Source organism: Pteropus vampyrus, unplaced genomic scaffold, assembly GCF_000151845.1.
Source record: "Pteropus vampyrus isolate Shadow unplaced genomic scaffold, Pvam_2.0 Scaffold2, whole genome shotgun sequence".
NCBI lineage: Eukaryota > Metazoa > Chordata > Mammalia > Chiroptera > Pteropodidae > Pteropus > Pteropus vampyrus.
Genome location: NW_011888783.1, coordinates 2409582 through 2425153, shown reverse-complemented (window position 1 = coordinate 2425153; position 15572 = coordinate 2409582). Strand labels below are relative to the sequence as shown.

General features: G+C 37.7%; 1 protein-coding gene across 1 annotated transcript in view; it reads right to left on the bottom strand.

The window, feature by feature from the left end:
• TMEFF2 (transmembrane protein with EGF like and two follistatin like domains 2) overlaps nt 1-2638 on the bottom strand; it is a 218205-nt gene extending 215567 nt beyond the window's left edge. The window contains exon 1 of the mRNA XM_011355848.2: nt 1301-2638. Within this exon, the coding sequence (XP_011354150.1) occupies nt 1301-1472 (172 nt within the window). The 5' untranslated portion in view covers nt 1473-2638. The remainder of the gene's footprint in view (nt 1-1300) is intronic.
• Nucleotides 2639-15572: the final 12934 nt, after the last annotated feature.

The window sequence follows — 15572 nt, the reverse complement described above, 5'->3', positions numbered from 1 at the left end:
GTTGGTCATTACCTCCTCTCCAAAGTTACATACCCTTGAGCTCACATACATCTCTTGAAAGCCACTTAATTTAGAGCCAGATTTAACTACAGCAGGATTATATTTACAGAAAATGAAAAATTATATACACATTTGCTAAAACTAGAACAGAACAGAGCTAGGGGACAATACCCAGGCGTGTTAATGGAGTTTAAAATGCCAATGAAACCACACCACAATCCAGCCCTGTATACTAAAGGCTGTCATAATGAAATGCGAAGCCACCTCAGAGTGCAGTAACTCTCATCCGCCGGCCCTATTTTATGAGGAGCCTTCAGCAGAGCAAAGCCTGCCAAGCTCTGGCGTTCAGACTCTGAAGGGACCCAAGAGAACAAGAAGAGCGACTGATCCACTCCAAGGAAGTCTGCCCAGAAATGGAGGAGTCAGCGCCCAATGGGATCGGTTCAGTTCTTTGCCCGGTTGCGCGTGAGCCTGGCCGGCCTTGATCATGCCTACCCCGGGTTGGGAGACTTACGAATGATTCTTTTCTTAACTTCCCTCTACCATCTAGGAGCTTGGGGAGGCGAGAGAGAGGTATCTGTAGACTGTCAAAACAACGTCTTTTGCAGTCAAGGAGAGACGGAGGATGAGACAGAGAGAGCGAGAGAGAGAGAGAGAGAGACAGAGAGACAGAGAGACAGAGAGACAGAGACAGAGACAGAGAGACAGAGACAGAGAGACAGAGACAGAGACAGAGACAGAATTTTGAATCTCTTGAAACCCAAGCTCCTTTAGAATCAGTGTAACCTGGTCTTGAATGCAAGACCAGTGTACCCTCATTGCACTTTTGCCAGGAATCAGTGTTTCTCTTCAGTCCCCATTTGATTTATTGCTTTTTCATTCGTTCTTTCTCATAAAGTTATTTCTAGCTCGTTCTAGCTAGACTTTTTTTCTTTATGATAGAGAAGGTTCCGTTTTAGTGTTTTCCCAAGGACTGGTGCTCTTTTCAGTGAATCCACAAAACCAACTCGCTTAATATTTCTCAAAATCTTCGCAGTCCCAATTTAAGTGCAAGGATGCAAACGTCTACACCTGCACTTTCTGCCTACCCCAGACCCCACCCACCCACCCCCCACCCCGCCTTCCTTAGCGGCCTGGAACAGTTCTCTGTGCTCCTCTGGGTGGAGGTAGGTTGTCTCAGGGGTCGGGGGTAGTAGGAGGTGAGGGGCTGGGAAGTCGCGAGAGGGTAGGCTGGTCTGTGCTGAAAACGCGCGTTTTCTCTACGAGATTAGGGGGTCGGGGACTGGGGTTCTGTACTTACCAGAGCAGTTCCAGCCAGTGGGTGTTTGGCAGTCACTTAAGGAGGTAGGGAAAGCCGCAAGCTTCACCGGGCGGGCTACGATGAGTAGCATCACCGGCAGCAGCAGCAACCAGCAAAAGCCCTCGCAAAGTGTCCAGCTGCTGCACTGCCGCGGGGACTCCCACAGCATCATGACTAGTTCGCGCAACTCTGCAGCAGCAAACGGCTTCCGAAGAACACACTATCGCGGCGGCCGGGCAGTGGACTACTGAGCATCCCGCGGACGGCGGCAGCAGAAGCAGCGGCGGTGGCAGTGGCACCTGATGGCGAAGCAGCAGCCAAACCCGCGCATGATCTCAGGAGTTTCAGCAACATCCAGGGACCCGGTTTAGCCCCGGCAGCAAGAGGGTCGTCCACTGAGAAGCAACGTTGGAGACGTGGGAAGCTACTGCCATAAGGAGGGGGCTCTGGGATGACGGGGGAGCAGGAGACAGGAGTCCAGGGGCAGAGGAGAGAAGCCCAAGGAGGCAGGGTGGAGGGAAAGTCAAAACGCCCCGCAGCCTAGCAGCCGCCTCTCGCGCTCTGCCGCCCGCATCCCTCTGGCGTTTGGGAAGCAGCAGGTCTTTAGCCCGCCCGGGATCACGTGGGAAGAGGCAGTCCGGCGCTGATTGGCGGAACGGGATGCAGGTCCCGGGAGGGAGGGGTCGGCGAGGAGGTGCAAAGAGGAGGCGACAGCGGATGCCACAGATGGGCTAGCTCACCAGGCGCTGGCCCGAATGGGGCTAAGCGGGGAATACTCAAGTGAGAAGCGCAGGCTTCTGGCTGGGCGACTCCCACACCTTTATATACCACCTGCCCTTTCACTCTCCGCCCCAGGACGCCCCCTACCGAGTGCTAGGTATGCTCTGGCGCCCACTGCTGTGCGTGACTCCGGGCTGCTAGCGCTGGCCGCGGCTGTGTGGCTTCTCTCAGAGCTGGAGCTGGTGAGGGCGGAGGTGGCGGAGAAGCTGTAGCAGCAGGGCAAAGAGGGGAAAGCGGGCACAGAGGAGAGGGCGTCCTGCGGGCGCCCGGCGCTCCAGCGTGCGGGAGCGCGCCGCCTGGCTGTAACCGGATACAGGCTGGAAATATTGCTGGGGAGAGCCCACGGACATCTCTAGAGAGTAGCAGGGAGCGGGAGAGGGTGAGAGGCAGCGGTGTGAGAACAGCTCTGACCTGCCTGGAAGCTGCAGCAGTTCCCACGAGAGCTTGCGACCCTGCGGCTACTCTTCTAGCTGGCTCAACCAGCCTTCCAGGCGCTCTCTCTTCCTGTTCCCTCTCCCCTGCTCTTCCTAGCCCCCTGACCCAGCCCGAGTAGTAGAAGGTTTGAAGCCCTCTCCTCACGTCATCACACGCTCATCTCCAGCCGGGAGCCTATTTGTATGGCTGCCTGGGAAGTGAGGGCAAATGTTGTTTCGAAGGTTAGATTTGGTCATGACAAGTGGTCAGAGAGGAAGGGAAGGCTCCTCCGCATCTGCAACGGATGGGTCTACCGGGCGCATCCTCCGGAAAGCCGCGTCCGAGAAGAGCAGCTCAGTTCGGCAGCGCGGGTAGTGGCCCTGGGCGCTTCATGCGGGTCTCTGATCAATCGTCAGTGACCTGGACAATACAAGAAGGTCTAAGTTGGCAGGAGTCTCCCTCTGCGCCTTTCTTTCTTTCTCTCCAGCTGGCGCTGGGCAAATGGCATAGCGGGACCCGCCTTCCGCCTGCTGCATTCTCAACGCAGTTAGACACACTCTTAGGACTTATGGTATTTTAGTCGCTAGTAACGGGACCCAGAGCTTCCTGGGACAAGGATGGAGAGGTGCATCTTCCTCTCTTGACTCAGGTCGTTATTGCAGTCAGTGTTTTGGACGAGTTTCTTTTTCTAGGCGATTGTTCAGTGTTTTCTTTTCCGTGTTATTGTTCAGTGATTCAGGATTTTTTTTTTCCTTCTCTTCTCGCAACCTCATTTCTCCCTCCTTCCCTCCCTCTTTTTCTTTCTCTTTCTCTTTTTCTTCTTTCTTTCTTTCTTTCTTTCTTTCTTTCTTTCTTTCTTTCTTTCTTTCTTTCTTTCTTTCTTTCTTTCTCTCTCTCTCTCTTTCTTTCTTTCTTCTTTTTTCTTTTCTAAGAGCCCTCATCTCTTCCTTTTTTTCCCCTATTTTTAAATCTCGCCTTTCTCCCCTCCTTCAGTGTCACCTGAATTTAGAAGAGCACTGTTTGATAGCGTCTCGCAAGCAATTAGCGTCCATCCCCAATCACTTAAAAGAGGCACTAACACGCTTTGAAAACAGGAACTATCTATCCTTTGCAGGCACCGCCAGAAAAACAAATTGTACCCGAGCTACCCTTTTAAGTATTTTAACCTCTAACCTCCTCCTACTTCCTTGCTTTTTAACTTCTCCTTTGAGAGATGTGATCGTGCAGCACCTCAGTGCCTCAAAGAAATTTCATTTTTTCTTGTGTGAAACCCATTTCTTTATCGTACATCTCCGCCTCCGCCCGGAGATCGCCCCCCCCCCCCTCCGCCCACCTCCAAAGACTTCTGAATCTCAGTGTCTCTCCCTCCTGGCAATTAAGCAGCAGATCCCAGCATTCTAGTCGGTGGCATCTCGCTCCTCACCAACGAAGACTCCATTAAAACAGATCAATTTGACCAGACGTTGGAGGCATCAGAAAATCGGCTTCTAGACAGCGCAGCTAAATTCTTTACAGAAACGGAATGGCCATTAGATAGAGCTGCCAGCCAATGCTGGAGAGAGAGAGAAAAAAAAAGAATCAGAGATGTCTTTTCACTGCTCCCTTTTAGCAGAGACGGCAACATAAACATACGCTTAATATAGATCAAGATTTAATGACTCTCTGGTTCAGTTGAGAACATGTCTTTTTCCATGGCAAGGCTGGTGTGGTAACTAATAAGGCTTATGAGAATAAGTCATGCTTGAAACTAAAGGCAAAGTCCTTAAGAGTTTTACGCAGTAATTATGATAATGAAACAGGACATGCTAGAATTTCAACGCTTGGCTATATATGTAGAATTTTACAGAACCTCTTAGTAGAATAAAAGTGTTATTGAATTCTCTGCTAAGTAAATTTTTGGCATGCTTTCTAGTAATATGTACTCTTCCTAAGACATTTTGCCCAAAGTAACTTAAAACTCCAAAGGAGTTAATTACCGGTTGTGACTGGTTAACAAATGCAGTTGCTTCCACAGAGGTTCTTTAAATTATTAAACAGCTTGAAGCAAAGCCTTTCCAATAGGAATGCTATGATTTTGTTCAGCTTACTTTGTACTTAGTGTTACAATGCCAACAAGAAACAAATTCTGAAACTGGCAAGCACCACCAAGTGGCAGAAGAGCATCATTCACTGAACAGACCATAGTATTATTGAACACGTAAATAAAATATATACATTATTTAGCCTCATCATTAGGACAAAGGAAGTAGACAGGCATTAAATTTTATAGCAATGAAGATTAGATTTGTGACCATATTAGTGCTTCAACTTTTCCCCTAATAGAGTCCAATCAGTTTACTTATCAGAATTGAATTTAAAACTAGGTCTACGAACTGTACCATGTATTGGGTGTTATATAATAACTGGTGATACAGTAAAATTATACCACGCTTTCGTAAAATTTCTTATTTTGAAAGAGTACACAGTATTTGCTTTCACTATTTCTGAGTTAAAACATTTTACTTACAGCATAGGCACTCTAGAATTGACTAAGAGGAAGTAAAATATTATCATATTTTTAGGTAGCAATGGCACAGAAATTTTTTCCAGAAAACTTTTTTTAGGTTTTTTTTTTTTTTTTTTCCACACAAAGAAAGGACATCATTAGGAAGTGGAACAGAATATGGTGACTTAGGTCTTGGGCTGCTTATCCTTAGAAAGAAAACTATAACTAAGAACACATCCATTCAGTCCATGAAGTCTCTTTGCCCTTTTTATGGAGCACCAGTAAGACCCAAACTCACTAATTTCAACCATGCGCAATGAGATTCAATGTTTCTATGCTTGGAATCTAATATGAATTACATGAGAGTTTTTTTTTTTTTTAATAGATTCCAAGTCTCACTAGCAACGATTCTAATTCAGAAGTCTGGGATTGAACCACGGAATCTATATTAATTTAGTATCTTTGTAAACTAAGATACACCTATATGACAATTGAAAGGTAGGCTATCTGGATTCTCAGGACTTCCAGCAGAGAGGTTTCTAAGACAGGACAAAAGCTTATATTCAGTACGCAGATGAGGTATTGCCTGTCTACCATTAAGTATTGAATTTTTGTGTACATATGTTCAGCAATAGCTTCTAATATATCTGACTTACTAACTTTGTGACTGTACAAGTTTTCCGTGTTTGTAAAATGTGAGTAATAATATGTACCTCCTAGGGTTCTTCTGAAGATTAAGGGAGATATAATGTATGATTTAATTGTGATGACCTTGGAGTGAATACCTACATAAATAAATGAATGAGTATATAAATATGTGTGTTCGTGTACAGTTATCTATACATATAAGCAAAAGTAATTAAGGATACCAAATTATATGTGTATGATATTGAAGTACACAATATGTTGATTATTGATAATCAAGTACCATATCATTTTCATATCTAATATTTTGTCCTTTATTTTCTAATCTATCATATAAATAGATGTTCCTACCTCAGACAGATAGATGAAAGATAGATGATAATGTTCCAAATAATTATTCCTTTAGTTTTCATTATAATTTATTAATATAAAATGCATATTATGTTATAGATAATTAATAAATATAACTGAGTGTCTAATTTGTAGATCAAATGCCATAGACAACATTTCAGAGAAGTCATCTTTATTTCCTGTTGATTATTTTAACTAATAGTAATAATAAGCAGTGATTTAAAGAAATAATTTTATAATGTAAGGTTTTTTTACGCCTTATGGATTCCCGTGCCCTTAATTATTTTTGATAATTTATGTTTAGATTTATTAATTTCAGTATGGAGAAATAGTTTATTTCCTCATAGGGCAGTGGGCCCTAGTCATGACTACACATTATAATCAACTGGGGAATTAAAAAATACTAATACAGAGTCCTTACTCTAAGATTTGGAATCTCCGGAGATCGAGGCAGAGGCATTGGTATATATTTTTTTACGTTTCCCTGGTGATTGTAATGCATAGCTATTTTTGATAGGCATTGCCATGAGGAAACTGAATGAGTGGGTCTTTCCTCATTATCCAAATATCCAAGTTTCAGCAGGTAAAAAGTGATTTTTTTCACTTAAGACTTAAACATCTTGCAAAAGATGCTCTTTATTAGACTTTTAAAATAAACATCTCACAAACAGTGCCTTTTGATAATGACATTTAACCAAATCAATATGCAACAGGTAATGTTTGCCACTAGTTTGCCAAAAGTTTGATATTTAATTCAATCACAGCCTTATCTTAGGGCTTAGTTTAAAACTTTTCTTGAAATCATGAAACTTTTCTTTCTGTCAGAACCAGAGCTTGAATCTGTTGGGATGAAACTGCTTTTCATATGTCTTTGGCTGCTCAAGGCTTCTATTGAACTAAATTAGAAGTGAACTGCTCCCTGGCTTAGTGAAAAAGACTGAATAACTGTGATTCTTTCAATTTGTGTTATTAGTATCATCTCGTCTTCTATATTCTAAGCATTTCATTTATTTCTTACAATAAGCCTTGATCATTTCTCCCTCTTTTCTGTGTGATTTTGTTTTTTTTTTTTTTTTTTTTGTTTGTCCTCAAATTACTTGTCAGTGGCACATCAGGTCACTCAAGAACTAATGTTCTCAACCATTTTGTGGCTCTTTCTACCCAAATGTCTCTCTCCTTACTACCACCCGCCACCCTCCACCCTTACCTCCCTAGCTACCAAAAAAAAAAAAAAAAAAAAAAATGAAGGAGAGAGGCTTCTGTCATAAAATAAATTTGGGAAATTCTTCATATAAATGCCTCTCAGCTCACTTGTAGCTTCACAATACACATTTGCATTTTAAAGGCTCTGAGGAGCCATGCAGTAAAAAATCAAACCAAAACACATCAAATAAAACTAGACACCTATTTAACTTTATTGAACTCAGATTTTGATCATGGAATCTCTTTTAGCAAGAAAATACCACAATAAATTATGGCAATGAAGAGAATTTAATTGACTTTTCTACATTTCTATACTTATCTCTTTGCTTTGCAACATAAATCTGTACACTTAGCTACTCATTGGCTATTATTAGATCTTTTGATATGATGATAAAGCAAGATCACATGATAGGCCAGGGATCTGTGTCTACATGTGTTGGAATATTTGCCCTGATACAAGCTGGGTGTGCACGGACAAGTTACTTAGTTTCTCTTGAGCTTCAGGTTTTCCATCTTGACCAGACTTCTTTTAGTTACTTGAGTAACAAAGATATACAACTTGGAAGAGGAAGGAGGCAAGTTTCAAGAAGGACTGAAATCTATAAATAGAAAGTCATCTGTAGAGTTAAGGCAGACATTAATTTCACCTTTCTGGGACACCATTCTCTCTCTCTCTCTCTCTCTCTCTCTCTCAGTCGCTCTCTCTCTCAGTCGCTCTCTCTCTCTCTCTCTCTCTCTCTCATTCCATTTTCATTTCTCCTATAGACCAGTTATCTCTGTAATCCTAATATCATAACTCAGATGTGAGGGTTTATAAATTGCATTTAGCTACATTAGATGTCTACTGTACATTATATATATAGCGAAATTGTATATATTTTAAATTTTAGTACATCTAATAATGGAGATGTCTCCATGGCAAATTATTTAATAACTATAAAACTAGTTTACTTTTTTAATTTATGTAAATTCTCCAATTTACTCTTTATAAATCCTGACTTTCATATATGAGATTCGCTTTTCGAATACAATAATTAGTCAAATAATATTGCATTTCAAATACCTTTAATTTCAGCTCAGGGAGATTATTCTTTGTCCATGTATGCATCAAAGATTTAGCAAAATGCTTTCTACATAGTTAGCATTCAATAGATGATGCTAAATTAAATTAAAATGCTAAAGCTTAAGCACATTAATCAACACACTCGAGAAAAAGTACACCAGGAAAGGTAGTGAAATCTCTTTGGAATAACCTGAAAGTTTTCTGTAGACCTTTTATTAGGCATGACTTATTTTGGAATGAAAAGCCGGCACTGAGAAGGCGATGTTCAGAGCACATCAGGGAGCACCGCCGCAGTGAACAGTGGTGTTGACCTCCTCCTACCTCTGCCTTGGTGCTCCCTGAGGAGCCGTCTTTAGTCTCAGTACCTCCTGTGGGCAGCATTTTTCATTCATGGTCTCAGCTTGTAACTGTGCCTTTATTTTGTGTATTTCCCATTGCTTCAAGTCATCAGGACAACCACCCAAATTATGAGACCATAAAACAAATAAAAATTGTCTTGATGTGCAATGTGAAGTGTTCGAGTGATAAGAACAAAGAAAGAGGAAGATAGGCAGCGGGTGATATTTGGGGATTTCTCTCTAGATAGATGATAGATAGATAGATAGATAGATAGATAGATAGATAGATAGATAGATAGATGATAGACGATAGATATACACAGATACATATATGATATATGTGTATATATGTTTGTGTGCATCTATACATCTATACATAATAAGTCACACCTTAAAGACATGGATCTTCCATTCTTTATATATGTGTGCGATATATATGATAAATCAAAAGGATATACACATAAAATTAGAAGTAAAATATTTGTATATTTATATGCATATTTGTATGTTTGTACATGTATATATATTTTTTATTTAAAAATGGGTTCTAACCTTATGCCCTGTTCCATTTCTTGCTTTATTCTCTTAATAAACACAAGGAGAGCTACTTTATTTGGTCAGGTAGAATTCCGTTTTGGAAGTCTCATAATTTATTCAGTCCCTTACAGACATTTATTTTATTTTATTTGCTAATTAAAATTAATAGCAACAGCGATATATAATATACTATCTTTTCAACAAAGAAAGCTACCCCACTTCTCCAAAAAAGAGACTAAAGGGCACAATGACAGCATAAGTATGCTTTTAGAGGGAAAAAACTGAGGTAGCTAGCAAACAAAGCCTTACTTTTTGGTTCTTAGCTGCTCTCAATGATGAATGTATTTAACCTGAACGCAATATTGGAAATATCAAAAATACATTTCCTATTTAATTCTGATATTCTTGCATACAAATGTTACAGTTAGAACATAATTTGTTACAAGCCAAATGTCATCCATTTGCTGCCATAGTACATAATGATACCGCTGAAGTCTAATGTAATATTAGTTGCCCTATTACAAAATTCAATGCAATGTGGGTTGGTCTTGAACTCTTTCCAAGGGAGTTTAATTACATCATGCAAAGATAGTTGCATCTGTTAGATATACAAAAAACAATGTTTAAAATGACACACCAGTGTAGACAGATTGAATGAGCTCTTTCCTATCATAAAGCTAAATCTTTCTTTTTTGTGTGTTACACAAACTTTAAAAATGACACTTTTCCTTCTCCACAGACAGTTGGCTATGGATTAGCAATCAAACAAACAGCTTTAGGGGAACGGCCCTGAACTTGTGTTGGAATCTGACTTCAAGTTCTGGCTCTGACCCTTGAAGCAATGTTAGCCTCATCTCACTCATCTTCTTTATATGTGTAACTTAACAGTTACAATATGAGAATTAAATGAGATTTGTAATCTGCAAGACTCTGTAATAGGAAAGGCATTATTTGTTATGTCCTCAAGTATGTACAAATCAAAGGAAGTTTATGTGATTTGTTTCTGCTAAAAACTGAGTCAAAAACCATGACAATGACTGATGACATCTCAGGCCCCAACACTCCAAATTGAGAAATTACTCCTAATTGAAGGTCAAGGCAGACATAATAAAATGTAAATAGGTGGATCTATGCTAGAGTTAAGTGTGCTTTAAATCACTTTATATATGACTTCTAATACTTTTATATGTGGACTAATGAATTCCAGAAAAGTTGAAAACTTTAGAAGATAAGATCTATATACTTTAAACTCAACTAAATCACTTTGTCTAAAGCAGAAATTAATAGGCTTTCTTCATAATCCATTACTTTTAGAAATTTGATCTCTGATTTGCTCTTAAGTAAATGAAACAATAATTTAGAAATTTTTAACATTTTTTGTAACAGTTTTATAATTGACATATATATTTAAGATATTTATGATATATGATTTCTTTAAGAGATGAGAGAAATACAATGTCATTGGTGCATATGGAAAAAGCCAATGTTAATTTTATGACCAAATATTCTTTCAGTAAGTAAACTGTTTAATTATGTATTAGTACTAATGTTAATCATATTTATACAGTCCTTGCTTCTTAGAAAACTGTTTAAATAATTTTCCTGATCCTTACAACATAGATATTTTTATTTCCATTTTAGGGGTCTGTTTATGAATATTAAAAGATTTATCCAATGTTTTTTAACCTAAGATTCAATGTTCTTGAAGAACAAACGTATTTTCTGAGTTGTCAAGATAACTACAAAGAGCTGAAAGAAACTCCTAGCTAGACTATGTGGATTTTAAATATCAGTTTTTAAAATTATTATTATAAGGTAAGTGATTGCTTCCTCATTTTGCTCATTCTTTCACTTGGAAAGTTGTACTGGAAATGGATGCTAATAACCTGTATTTGCTTTGTGCTTTAATGCAGTAGAATAGCACATCTCTTAATTGCATATTATTTAGAATGGTCTACCTTTTAGAAGAAAAGCTCTGTTCAGAGACACTGCACACAGGACTGGGAGGATATTGTGGTGAAAAGATATCCACAATAACTCCATTAATGTTTCGCTTATACTTGCATCTAATGGGCACTAATGCATCTTACATGACATATGTGGAGATAAATTTACAGCATTAATAGGCTGACATTCCATAACAATAACCTATTTCTCTAATAAATATTGTCATGCCAGTGTCATCTGATGGAAAGGTAAAGGGTTAGAGGATGATGCTTTTATTGACAGAGCAACAAAATGCCCTCATCATGGCACACAATATGTATTTGTGTTATATATAAACATATTAAGAACGTTGTATTTTGTAGAAAGTTACATTTCATAAAAATGTACATTTAAGAAACATTAAGTTATCTGTCTGGAGATATAGGTCATCTCCATATAATTTAAGATTTCAGTTCAATTCTTAAATGTTATTTATTTTTACTCCATTTCAGAGAAGATTTAAGACAAATTTAAGCTACTTAATTTGTCATTTTGATATCTCTGAAATTGTGTACATGAGGAGGCGATCAATCGGTTGAACACTCTTCAAATCTGACTTCCATAGACTGCCTATTTCAGTTACAGATTCGTGATCTTAAAATATGTTATGAGTTTTAAACACATAAAAGTCTAAACAATGTTAATTTAAACATAAAACTTAAATTTATTGTTTTTTCTGTTTCAACCGTATGATGACAGCCTGTGTCAAAGCCTTCCAAAATCTTACTAATTTCATCACCTATTTCACTGTGGACTTGTAGGCCCTTTTCTATATATTATTGGTATTTATAATTTAGAGGATCACATAATTGAGAAGTGGTCAATAGATGAAGTTTTTCTTCCAGAAAAATACTCATAAATTTATACCACAAAATTTTTGCACATAGTTTCAGAAGATTCAAAGACTTCTCCAAAATCCATTCATGACTTTTAAGATAAACACTCTATTTTATGTAATTTTTTATTATTTATGGGATAAATAACATCACCAAATTATATATGCCATTTTCTTAAAAAGAAGCAATTTGGTAGGGAAACATGATAGTTTATTTCCAAATGACTTGACTCATTTTTTATTTCTACTATAACAATCTACTCTGATTAATTAAGAAAAAAAGGAGCCCTTTCAAGCATTTCAAATAAGGAGGTTGGTTGTATATCAATAACTTAACTAGCATTTTATACAGTTATATTATTAAATTGCAAAAGATTTCAAATTGGGGAATATTGTAGGTGAAATAAAATATGAAGAATTATAAAACTATGTTGAATGCATATCTTATTACAAAAGAACATATTTGTATATTATGTTTGTGATTATTTTAATATTTGTGTATACATTAATCTAAACTTAGATTAGAGGAAATTTTATATTTCAAGCATATTTACACTGGTAAAGTTTACAAAACATGTATATGGACAATAGTGTCTTACTTCTTTCACTAGCCAATACTCTTTAAAAATAAATCTTTGATCAAAAAAAATTAATGTTATTAAAATAATCTTTGAATAAATTATATTTCAGGATCTAGATTTAAATGATTATTACTAATATGTGTGCAGGCAGCACAAAAAACCACTCCAGTTGTCGCTTAGTACATTACTCTGTACATCTTTTTCTTGATTCACATTACTTGCTACAAGAACATCCAATGAATGTATGATAGGATAAAATAAATAAAGCAAAGGAACACCTCATTACAAGAGGGAGGTGAGAATTCAATTTTGATCTTGTATTTAATTTTCAAGAGTCAGTCTTTTAATTTTCTCAGCTTTCAGCCTTATTTCTCTTCTAGATACTCTTATGCTGCAAAATTTTAATCATTATTTGAGTGTTTAACTTAAGGTTTAATTAGAAAGTATTATTAGAACAGTAAAATAACAAAAATTCTTAATGTCTTATCAATGATCATTGGTAAAAATAGGAAAGACTATGTTGCTGTGGGATTAACCATACTTTATAAATAGTTTTTATTTGACTCATTGAGTTGCAACCTCAACAAAAGTTTAGTGAGATCAGAAAATAGCCCCTGTACATAAAGGGCAAGGAGAGACTGAAGAGATAGACAGACCACTCCATATTGGTTGGTGGAAGGTTTCATAAGCAAGGGAACTTACATAGGAGGCCTTTCTTGGGTGCTGCAAGATAAGGAGATCTCAATACCAGCCTGCAAAAATCTTAAGTTTATACAAAGGTCTTACTAGGCTTCAGTCACATATACCATCTAGATGGTCTCAATACATGACTCTCTCAAGGCAATTAAAACTGCTTTCCACTGCAAGAATTGTGAGCCGAATGTACATTCCAAGAACAGGGGAGTGGGTGAGGAGCCTCTGATTGCAAGTTCAGCTCTCTGGTCAACCTCCTCCAACATTAGTATATTGATTTATTGTTAGTAATTTAGAGATATTAATCTGCCTTACTCACCACCTGGATGTCACACACACAGTCACACAGCTATGCACTGAAAAGCATATAAATTAGTTTGCAAGCATGTAGTAGTATTGTACATTTATTTATTCCACAATATTAAATGTCTACCATGAGTCAGACCCTGAGTTACCTCTGAAGATATAGCAGAGAACAAGATTGATAATCCGTGGGGGTTTAATAGGGAAATGGGTTTATTGGGAAAGATAAACATTAAATAAGTAATTACACAAATAAGTAATCTGAAAACTTCCATGGAGAAGAAGTGTAAGGTCCTACTTACTGCATTTGAGTATATAGAGTATATAATAAACAGATCTAATCTAGGGGCTCAGGTGGCTATTCATTCTTTTCTTCATTCATTTATTTAAATATTGGAGTTTCCTAGGGCTTCTGTCTCCTTCCCATCTTTTTTTCAACTTCTACTTAAGTAGGGTTGAAGGTGAATTGTTATACAAAATCGAGGAGGTATCACTAGTTAAGTAGGGGGAAATCATGATACACAATTGTTTATAAAGGGAGTGAGCAGACAATTTGTCATAAGTTTTGAAGATGCTAAGTAAGATGATGGATAAAAATGTGCCACATGGATGTTCAACATGATGTTCATTGGTGACTTATCAAGGGCAATATTAATGGGATAGGATCCAGAGAGAAGATGGTGAGTTGGGAGGTGGTGTGAAGAGATTGAATTAAGCTTCATCTGACCAGAAAGTAAGCTCTATAAGAACAGGAATTCTTCATCCCTAGCAACTTAATCAATGTCTAGCACATACTGCACTCATAAATATATGTCAAATAAACGAATGATAGGAGTTCTGAAGAGTAAGCAGAAGTTCAACCTTATAGCTCATGTAAGGTCTTGTACATCATGTTAAGGCTTTTTGGCTTGATGCTTTCTAAGTATAATGCTTTCAGGGTTTAATTTAGGGCCTAGCCAAATTAGATTTATATTTTAAAATAATTACTGTGGCCCTTAGGTGTAAAATGGATTTTAAGAGAGCAGGTAGGTTAGTTATAATGCTTCTTCAATTTTCTTGGTTGGGAAACAAAAAAAATTAGAGTATTTGAGCAGGCAATCTAAACCAAATGACCAGAGAATGAGTGGTCAGAAAGTGAGATGTTTTAATCCTTTTTGAGTAATGACCAAATCGATGACATTATCATGCACATAATAAATAGCATCTCTACTTTATAGGTTGTTGATATTTACAGGTGGCATAATTCTTGTTGCTTTTATCATTTAACAAATGTAACCACTCTGAACAGTATAACTGAACTTGCAGGGACTATCTCGACCTTGTCCTAGAACTGGAAATCATTCATTTTTCCCCATAAATCAATCATTCTGTACTAATATATTTAGCTCCTGCCATATTCCAAGTACTATTCTGAGTATTGGAGATAGAATGGTAAACAAGATATACATGGTCTCTGCTCTCATGGTTTAGACAAAGATGAAATTAAAATCAAGTATGAGGAGTAATTATGAAAAGATAAGAACCAGAAAATGTTTGGGAACAGCATAAAACATATAGAGTAAACCTAGTCTAGGGGGTCAGGAAAGCCCAGTTGGAGAAAATAAGCTGAGACCTTGTTATTCAGAGTCAAATGGAAATGGGTAGAAAAAATATTTTTGGTAAAGAAAAGATAAAATATTAGATCTAGGATTTATAGAGTCTGACTCACTAAAAGGAATTCAATAGCTAGAAAAAGATGAGCAATGTTGTTTAATAGACAAGGGCTAAATGGAGTATAATCTTATAATTCATGTCAGCAATTATGAATTTTATTCCCAGGACAATAGAGACACATAGAGACATCAAATAGAGCAGTGATACCACTCACAATGTAGAATTGTAAGCCAGATGTCATATTGGGATTTCTTGCTTTTGAAGATTTTGTTTGGCTTGGCCTGAGTTCCAATTCTTCCATCTGTGATGGATTTCAAAGCCTTCCCCACTGTTTCTACAAATTTCAAAAGCCTGCTATCTTATGTATCTCTCTGATTATGTGTTCCAGGATGCTTGAGAATTGTA